The 10,125-nt window shown below is 47.8% G+C and overlaps 1 protein-coding gene across 2 annotated transcripts; it reads left to right on the top strand.

Annotated features, from left to right (window-relative positions):
- Nucleotides 1–628: 628 nt before the first annotated feature.
- On the top strand, nucleotides 629–3,534 carry LOC135393244 (uncharacterized). 2 transcript variants are annotated; one of them, XM_064623727.1, is made up of 2 exons: nucleotides 629–3,242; nucleotides 3,303–3,534. In XM_064623727.1, the coding sequence occupies exons 1-2, from the start codon at nucleotides 713–715 to the stop codon at nucleotides 3,320–3,322; spliced, it is 2,550 nt and encodes an 849-aa protein (XP_064479797.1). In that variant the 5' UTR covers nucleotides 629–712; the 3' UTR covers nucleotides 3,323–3,534. The 2 variants fall into 2 exon arrangements, with proteins under 2 accessions (XP_064479797.1, XP_064479796.1); XM_064623726.1 differs by having other exon boundaries at nucleotides 3,300–3,534.
- Nucleotides 3,535–10,125: the final 6,591 nt, after the last annotated feature.

Raw genomic sequence — 10,125 nt, 5'->3', positions numbered from 1 at the left:
CTATTTTGCGAGCACAAAGAATACCCTTTAGGTTTTGCATTTGTTCTGACGTTCTAATGATGAAAGAAAATCGAGGGGATGTAACCACACACTTAGCTCATTTTATGGCGCTTGCTCGCGAAGTCCACAGCGACGGAGCTATCGCAAATACTTTGATGGATGTGATTCAGGAGTCCACCGGGCGCATTGAAAATTACCAGCGCGAGGGTAGTGGGTTTGTATCCACTGACGTCCAAAAAGTTCAAATGTGTATTTCCGCTGTGAAAACTAAAAAGTTTGGATGCGAGGGGGTACTTCCCACAAATTTGGCTAAACGCAGGAACGTGTTAACGAATATCCATTTACCAGCACTCAAGGAGGGTGAATGTTTTAAATACAATACACTCGCTCTCCTGCATCCACAGGAAAGGAATTCGTGGAAAAAATGTGAAAATTATGCAGCAGATTACTGGTGGCCGACTCGCTTCCCTGTTTCATTCTCTGATCTGGACGAGTTCGAAAAGAAAAATAGGATATCTGTGTACGTGTACGCGTACGTCGATCAGGGAGTGCACGTGTCACGACCCCCAAAACTGGAAAGCGAAAAGAAAATTCACTTATTGGAGGTTGACGAGCATTTTTCGGAATTAAGTCCCTCGAGCGTTTGTTGACGAGAAAGAACACGCGTTTCGTATGCGAACGTTGCACTCGCTCTTTTAATGAGGAAAAGAGCATGGCGAAACATCGACGCCTTTGCGCGGACGTGAACGAAATCCTATTAGAATTTTGTGAACCCGGAGAAAATTTTGTAGAATTTACTAAAATACAGTACATGCAGCAGTACAACTACGTCGTTGCGTTGGACACGGAGAGTGTACTCGCACCCAGTGGTGTTGGCATGCAACGTCACATTACCTCTAGCTTCTGTGCTGTGCTTGTGCGCACCCACGACTCAAAGGTGATGCGCATCAGGACGCACCATGGAGAAGATGCTGCGAGGCAGTGCGTGAGAGCATTGATGGAAATGCGGGATGAGATGATCGCTCTGAACGCTTGCCCCGCCGCAATGGTGCTGAATGATGAGCAATGCGCTGAGCACAGAGCTGCTACCCACTGTGCGTACTGTAAACAGGAGTTTACCGAAGATCTACCCCGTGTCCGGCATCACGACCATTCAAAGCATTGTAGTGCGGACGAGACAAATTATATCGCGACATTGTGTAACCCCTGTAACGTCGCGTGCACGACAAGGGAAAAATTGCCAATCATGGTACACAATTTGTCCTACGATTTGGCCGGGCTGCTGCGGGAATTTCACGTTCTCGGGTGGAAGCGACCTCCCTTCATTGTGGCCAGCTCCATGGAAAAAATTCGTTCTTTCGAAATTGGCACCTTCCTGTTTAGAGATACCATGCAATATCTAAATTCGTCGCTGGGGGAGCTCGTGGAAACCGTCAAATCCATGGGTGGTGCAGAGGCATTCCAATGTTTGAAGCAGGCATTTGGAAACGACTACGAAATTTTACTTCGTAAAGGTGTATTCCCGTACAGCCATGTCAGTTCTTTTGCAGTGTATGATGAATTGGCCTTGCCAGAAAAATCCTCCTTTCGAAACGATCTCACGGGGGAGGATATAAGTGAAGAGGACTACCAGTATGCGCTGCTCGTATTTGAACATTTTGGATGCTCAAATTTGAGAGATTATAATGCACTGTACTTGAAAACGGATGCCCTACTACATGCGGACGTGATGCAGCACTTCCGACGTCTGTGCTACAGCGCGCGTGGATTGGAATTGCTTCATTGTGTTTCTCTGGCATCCTATTCGTGGCAATGCGCTCTAAATTACACGCAGGCAAAATTGGAGTTAATCATCGATGAGGACATGTACAGAACCATCGAATCGGGCGTTAGAGGCGGGCTCTGTCAGGCGAGCAGGCGTCATTTGCGGGCTAACAACCCTCTGTGTAGTGGCTATGATCCCGATAAAGAGGAGGTGTACATATCATACATAGATTGCAACAATCTTTACGGATTCAGTATGATAAAGCACCTCCCCATTGGTGATTTCGAATGGCTCGAGGATTTTAGCTCCGTGGATTTTATGCGTCACCCCACTGATTCAGACGTTGGCTACGTGTATGTATGTGACTTGGAGTATCAAAAATCTATCCACGCACTGACACGGTACTTTCCCCTGGCTCCTGAGAAGGCAGTCGTCCCAAAGGAATGGCTCTCGCCATTCCAGCGAGGGCTTCTCGAAGAATTAATGTATCAGCCTGCTAACAGCAAAAAGCTGTTGCTTACGTGCAAGGACAAAGTCGAGTACGTCGTTCATTACGCGCTGCTCGCACTCTATTGTAGATTAGGCATGAGGGTGACAAAAATTCACAGAATTCTAAAATTTCGCCAGGCGCCATTCCTGCGTCCCTACATCGAGGACAATGTTGCCAGACGTGTTGCCTCGGGCACGACATTCGAAAAAAACTTCTACAAACTCTCAAATAATGCAGTCTTTGGGAGAACACTTCTGAATAAATTTAACATGCGTGATATTCGAGTAGCCTTCGATGAGGAGACGGCGAGTCGGCTCGGGAGTCGGGCGGAATGCGTGAGGATGGAAATTTTGTCCCCGGATTGTGTCATGTACGAAATGCGCAAAAGAAAAGTGCGATGTGATTTCCCGCTCCAGATTGGGTTTACGATTTTGGAACTGAGTAAATTAACCATGTACTCATTCTACTATGAAACCTTGCTGAGTAAGCTCACTTGTCCGGTGATTACCTGTTACTTTGACACGGATTCTCTGATCCTCGGCCTGTTCTGCAAGGACTACGAAGATCAGTTACGAGCGATTGCCGACGACCACTTAGATTTGTCTTCCTTCGATCGGGATCATCCACTGTACAGTGAAAAGAATCGTGGAAGGCTTGGGGCATTCAAAAGCGAAACTGGTAGTGTACCTATTGAGGAAGTAGTTTGTTTGAAAGCTAAAATGTACTCCATCAAATTAGCTGGAGGAAGGCAAATTGCAAGAGCTAAAGGGGTCAAAAAGAATATTGTACGCAAGCACCTCCTCCATGAGACATACTGCAATACCTTGTTCAATCACATGAGCGTATCGAATGAACAAGTATCAATCGTTGGAAAGAAGCAGTGTATGTACACCATCAGAAATGTCAAAAGAAGTCTGATGGCATACGACGACAAGAGATACCTGTGCAATGACATCGACTCCTATCCTTATGGAAGCTATGAATATGGTAAGTTTAAGTGGGTGATATAACTAGTGAAGCTCATAATATTCTTTTTTGCTTCAGAAGATGTGCAGGAAGAGAATTAATGCTTCTGTCACATGCTGTTCTCTCCTGCGGTTTGCCTCTGGGTCATGGACAGAGAGGGATGAGTGCCTGGGTGATCCATATAGTACCTATGTGAAGAACACTATGGATGTTAGCGGAGATATACAGCGTGCATGGATGTGTCCCCAGGGAGAACTACAATATCTCCGAGACTGCCATGATGTACTCAATAAACATTGAAAACTATTTACCATGTTTTTGTGTGCCAACCATTGCTGAGAGTCGACGCAGGCTAAAAAAGAATGCCGCCCCGGACCAATAAGCAATTTGGAGGGAATTGTGAGCTGGCCTAGAAATGAATGGGATTGACCCACGAGCGGTTGTCTATGTTGCAGCTGGAATTATGAAGCAATATGCAGTTGAAAGCGTGTGACCGAGTAACTAGAGAGTGGAAATGACAAATGAGTCTATCGAGCATGTATGACAGGAAGCCAACAAGCCAATCACTAGGTTTTAGAAATGGATGGAAGTGACCACCCCCGGACCAATAGACAGGTGAGCGATTTGGAAGCCTATGAGCCGACTTAGAATTGAATAGAATAGATCATTTTGATGTCTACGAGCGAGTGAGCAGATGTTGTGGCAATTAATGGTAGCCAATCACATAGAAATTTGATGGATGAAGGGGTGGAGCTGTGACCAACCAACCAGAGGACTTAGAAGTGGTTTGACCTGGATTAGAATTGGCTGGTGGATTAGAAATTCCTAGAAATGGATTAGAAAAAAGAGCGATTTGGAAGTCTATGAGCCAACTTAGAATTGAATAGAATAGATAATTTTGGTGTCTATGAGCGAATGAACAAATGCGGCAATGAAGGGTAGCCAATCTCATAGAAATTGGATGGATCACCTGAAGTGGTGGAGCCTGGATTAAACCTGGCTTCACCTGGATTAGAAATGGGTGGTGGATTAGAAATTCCTAGAACTGGATTAGAAAAAGGATGTCGTTGTGGGACTCGAATCTATACTACTGTTAGGTGTCATGGCATGGTGCTTGATTCCTGTCACACCGATCCTGTCACACGCACTTTTGTCGTGGCCTGTTCCTGAACAGCCATGTCGCGCTCACAGAAGTAGATTTGGAGAGCTCATACGGCCTATGCCGATTTTTAAAATGGCTCGCCGCTCCATCTGACACGTAAATCATTAGCTGCAAGAGGAACATTCTAGTCAAGACATTCTTCAATAGCTATGGAAGCTAACAGTGACTGTGCTGAATCGTGACAGAAGTCTTCGCTCACCACACCAAAACTGTGTGTTTCCGTGCCAGCTGTTACCACACATGTGAATATGGAAATCTGTTTTCCGCAGTGGCACGCTTGTATTTCGCTAGGTATGGCTATACTGTCCAGTTTTGAGCGAAATCGAAGTGCATTAGGTGCGTATCCCTTATGGCTCTGCTCTGAATGTATCTAATGTAACTATGACAAATTCGAGAACCCGCCCACTTCCCTAGCTCTGAGAAGAAATGTACTGCTGCAAGTTCAGCATACACACGCATTTCGTGCTAAAAGCCCTCTGCATAACTTAAAAATATCGTAAAATGAAGCGAAGCAAGCTTCGCAGGAACTTGCGGGTACCCTGAAAAAAAGCAATTCCTTACTCGATATTTATTTGTGTAGTATTGGTATCACCGTGTACGGAGCTTGCAAGAGTGAGGTTTTACCTTCGCTGACCATTAAGTTTGACCTAGCCTTTGAAATACGGCTTTACGGCAACGTAGGATTTCATTATGATGCTTTGTTGGGAATCACTAACTCCCAGAAGTGAATTATTTCTTCGGCAGGACGTCAAAAGTTTGCATACGAATAGCTCAGGTAAGGCTAAGGCCAGACAACCTTGCTCAAACAAAGGGAGCATCGACACGAGGCCCGCCATCCCGCGGTACAGGCAGCCGGGCTCCGACAAATACGCACGCAGACTAGGGCCGCGTTTTAACGTGCTAATCACTAGTGTACGCCTTTTGAAGCAGCCATGTCCTGGCAAAATATAAAAGAAATAAAAATGGGCTTTTTCGAGAAACGGACGCTCAAAATCCTTGTTTTTTCGAAATATACCTTGACATTTTCCTGTCTCAGCAGATACCTGTAGGGGGTACACGCACGATATATATACCAGATGAAAGAGCATTAAAAGCTGAGTGAAGTGATACCAAATAGGGTAGTGAGGAATTTCTACAGTCAGAGAAATCACGCGTCGAAGTTGGAACAAAACCGCACGAGAGAGCATGTTCGCCATTTTTTATATCACAGAGCGTTGCTCCTGCGCGCTAAAATTTGCGCTCGGACTGCTGGCCTGTAGGCATACTACAGCATAAAAAAAATTGACTGCAGTATCTTTTAAGACTCGGGAAATATACGCGTGCAAACACTGCAAAACTGAAACACTCGAATTCGGATGAACTGAAACACGGATTTTCTGGATTTTTTTGCGTGAAAAATATTTCGTATAAATTATTCATTTTACCGCTGTTGGTCATCATGTACGATGACCTTCTAAATATAAAAAAATAATGAAAATCCAAGAGGTCGATGGGACCTCCCTGCCTGAACTGACGTGAAACCGGCCAGCAGTATAACTACGTCGTCGCGTTGGACACTGAGAGCGTACTCGCGCCCAGTGGTGTTGGCATGCAGCGTCACATCACCTCGAGCTTCTGTGCCATGCTCGTGCGCGCACACAACTCGAAGGTGATGTGCATCAGGACGCACCACGGTGAAGATTCCGTGAGGCAGTGCGTCAGAGCTTTGATGGAAATGCGGGACGAGATGATCGCCCTGAACGCCTGCCCCGCGGAAATGGTGCTGAATGATGAGCAACGAGCGCGGCACAGAGCTGCCACCCACTGCGCGTACTGCGGGCGGGAGTTCGCGCAAGATCTACCCTGTGTCCGGCACCACGACCATTCCAAGCGTTGTACTGCCGGCGAGACAAATTACATCGCGACGCTGTGCAACCACTGTAACTTGGCGTGCACGACGCGGGAAAAACTGCCCATCATGGTGCACAATCTGGCCTACGATTTGGCCGGACTGCTGCGGGAATCTCACCTTCTCGAGTGGAAGCGGGCTCCCTCCATCGTGGCCAAAAATCCGATCGTTCGAAATTGGCACATTTCTATTCAGAGATACCATTTCGGCCATGAAGTGCATTTCATTGCAGTACCTAAATTCGTCGCTGGGAGAGCTCGTGGAAACCCTCAAATCCATCGGGGGCGCAGAGGCGTTCCAATGCCTGAAGCAGGTATTTGGAGACGACTACGAAATTTTGCTTCGTAAAGGTGTATTCCCGTACAGCCACGTTAGCTCGTTCGCAGTATACGATGAATTGGCTCTGCCGGCAAAATCCGCCTTCCGAAACGATCTGACGGGGGAGGATATAACCGACGAAGACTATCAGTACGCGCTGCACGTATTTGAACATTTTGGATGCTCGAATCTGAGGGATTATAATGCATTGTACCTGAAAACGGATGCCCTGTTACATGCTGACGTAATGCAGCACTTCCGGCGCCTGTGCTACGACGCGCGCGGATTGGAATTGCTTCATTGCGTTTCTCTGGCATCCTATTCGTGGCAATGCGCTCTAAATTACACACGGGCAAAATTGGAACTGATCATCGACGAGGACATGTACCGAACCATCGAATCGGGTGTTAGAGGCAGACTCTGTCAGGCGAGCAGGCGTCATTTACGGGCTAACAATCCGCTGTGCAGTGGCTATGATCCCGATAAAGAGGAGGTGTACATATCGTACATAGATTGCAACAATCTTTACGGATTCAGTATGATGAAGCACCTCCCCGTCGGCGATTTCGAAGGGGTCGAGGATTTTAGCTCCGTGGATTTTATGCGTCACCCCACGGATTCGGACGTGGGATACTTGTACGTGTGCGATTTGGAGTATCCCAAATCGATCCACGCGCTGACACGGTACTTCCCCCTGGCTCCCGAGAAGGCGGTCGTCCCGAAGGAATGGCTCTCACCATTCCAGCGAGGGCTCCTCGAAGAGTTAATGTATCAGCCGGCGAACAGCAAAAAGCTGCTGCTCATGTGCAAGGACAAGGTCGAGTACGTCGTTCATTACGCGCTTCTCGCGCTCTATTGTAGATTGGGCATGCGGGTGACGAAAATTCACCGAATTCTAAAATTTCATCAGGCGCCATTCCTGCGTCCCTACATCGAGGACAATGTTGCCAGACGCGTCGCCTCGAGCACGACGTTCGAGAAAAATTTCTATAAAATCTCAAATAATGCGGTCTTCGGGCGTACGCTGCTAAATAAATTTAATATGCAGGACATTCGGATAGCCTTCGATGAGGAGACGGCGAGTCGCCTCGGGAGTCAGGCGGAATGCGTGCGAATGGAAATTTTGTCCCCCGATTGTGTCATGTACGAAATGCGCAAGAGAAAACTGTGATGCGATTTCCCCCTGCAGATTGGCTTCACGATTTTAGAACTGAGTAAGTTAACCATGTACTCGTTTTACTATGAAACCCTGTTGAGCAAGCTCACTTGTCCGGTGATTACCTGCTACTTTGACACGGACTCTCTGATCCTCGGCCTATTCTGTAAGGACTACGAAGATCAGTTATGTGCGATCGCCGACGACCATTTAGACTTGTCTTCCTTCGATCGTGATCATCCACTGTACAGCGAGAGGAATCGCAGTAGACTTGGCGCGTTCAAAAGTGAAACGGGTAGCATACCCATCGAGGAAGTAATATGCTTGAAAGCCAAAATGTATTCCATCAAATTAGCTGGGGGAAAACAGATAGCAAGAGCTAAAGGGGTCAAAAAGAACATTGTGCGCAAACACCTCCTCCATGATATGTACCACATACCCTATTCAAGCACGCTAGCGTATCATACGAACAGGTGTCAATAGTGGGGAAGAAACAGTGCATGTACACCATCAGAAATGTGAAAAAAAGTCTGATGGCGTATGACGACAAACGATACCTCTACAATGACGTGGACTCCTACCTGTACGGAAGCTGCGAATATGGAGCTCGAGTGGATGACGTAGATAGCGGGATTTCACCCGGCGTTCTTTCCCCCGTTGCACAGATAATGCAGAGGATGAGTAGGAGTAGCATCATTTGGACTGCGTCACTGGAAGGATATGGTACCTCGTTCTCTTCTCGCTCGTCTCGTGCGCGCTGGCGCTGGACGCCGGCAACTGTACGGCGAGCATCAAGCTGGAGAAGGATAAGCACACGTACGCGCACGAATGCCCTGGCGACATCTTGGCCATCAGGGAGTGGCACGTGGTACCTATGCGGTCCGGCATTAACCTGAACAGGAACGCTACTGAATCGCTGCGCGCGTGCCTTCACTCGCTGGACGTGAGCGACAGCTACGAAGATATCCAGTACACGCGGAAGTGCCAGCTCACGGAGGACGAAATTTTTCTCAGCCGCTGTCCCGGAGACGTCTACATGATCCGTCACCTCCGCGGAACCTTGCCCAGCATCAAAGGAATCAACCTCTCCAAGACTGCCATGCTTTTCCTCAAACATGTACTCAATAAACGTCGAAAGGTATTTTTTTCCCTGTCTGTTCGATCTCGTAGAGCTATCTGAGATAGAGATACCCAATTGGGTAGAACCATCTGAAGCCATCGCCGAGCGATCGGCGCACCATCTGGCGGGCGCCAATCAGGACCTGCTAGCCATTATGGTGGGGCCAATCGGCATGAAGGAGATGGGTAAGCTTGAACATCTGAGATAAAGCCGCAGTGGGGCCGCTGCCATCTGGCGGGCGCTACTGAAGGCTATGTTCAGCGGGCTTAGTTGGTGGGCTGAGAACGGGCCAATCGGTGGCGGTGGCCAATCAGAGGGCTTAGAAAGTCTGGGAGAGTGATCAGTAGGCTTGGAATGGACCAATCAGCGGAGCCGGTTAATTAGCATAACGGGGGCGTACTCAGCGATGCGCATGCACCAACCAGCGTGAAGTGGGCAGAGCCGAGTAATTAGCATAGAGGGGCGGAGCTACAGTCAACCTATCAATGATCAGTCAAGGCTTAGCACGGGCCATTCAGCGTGAACTGGGCAGAGCCAAGCCAACTAATTAGCATAAAGGAGTGGAGCTACGGTCAGCTAATCAGATCAGTGGGGCTTGGCGCGGACCAATCACGTGGCTAATGGCGGCCAATCAGATGGCTTTGGATTGGCTTGTGACGGATTACAAATGGATTGTGTTGGCTTAGAACTGGATTAGAATCGGCCATCTTGGATTAGAAAAAGGATGTTATACAGTACGGTTCTTATGCCGTATGGTTCTTATACGGGCACCGTTATTATGCCGTATTAATATATACTACTCAAGTTGTATATGAACAATAAACGCATACTAGTCTACATACCTTCCCATGTTGTCTGTAACTTCGTTTACATGGGCGCGAACGTCGACTGAAGTCCCCAGTTGACTGATCGGGAGCGTCGACCGTCCACGGTTTACATGGCAACTAAATAAAGTGCCTTAGCGCTCCCGAAATGCAGTCGACCTTACTCGCCAGCAGCAGCGCCGCCACGTCATTAAAATGTTATGACGGAGCTCTAGTGGGGATACGGCACGATCCGGCGCAGGCTTTTCTACGCGGGTTTCGCCGTGTTCCTGGATGAAATTCCGCTGTCAGTGCCTCACATATTGCGGATGTGTTGAAATGCGCTGCTTAGAACGCTCAAAAGGTGTGAAACTTGACAAAAACTTCTGCACTGCTAAACGTAGAAGTCGCGAAGTTCTGAAAAGAAAATCTCCTGCGTGCTTTCGAAGGGAAACAC

The sequence above is a fragment of the Ornithodoros turicata genome, chromosome 4 (genome assembly GCF_037126465.1).
Source record: "Ornithodoros turicata isolate Travis chromosome 4, ASM3712646v1, whole genome shotgun sequence".
Taxonomy (NCBI): domain Eukaryota; kingdom Metazoa; phylum Arthropoda; class Arachnida; order Ixodida; family Argasidae; genus Ornithodoros; species Ornithodoros turicata.
This window is presented reverse-complemented; position numbering and strand designations above follow the sequence as displayed.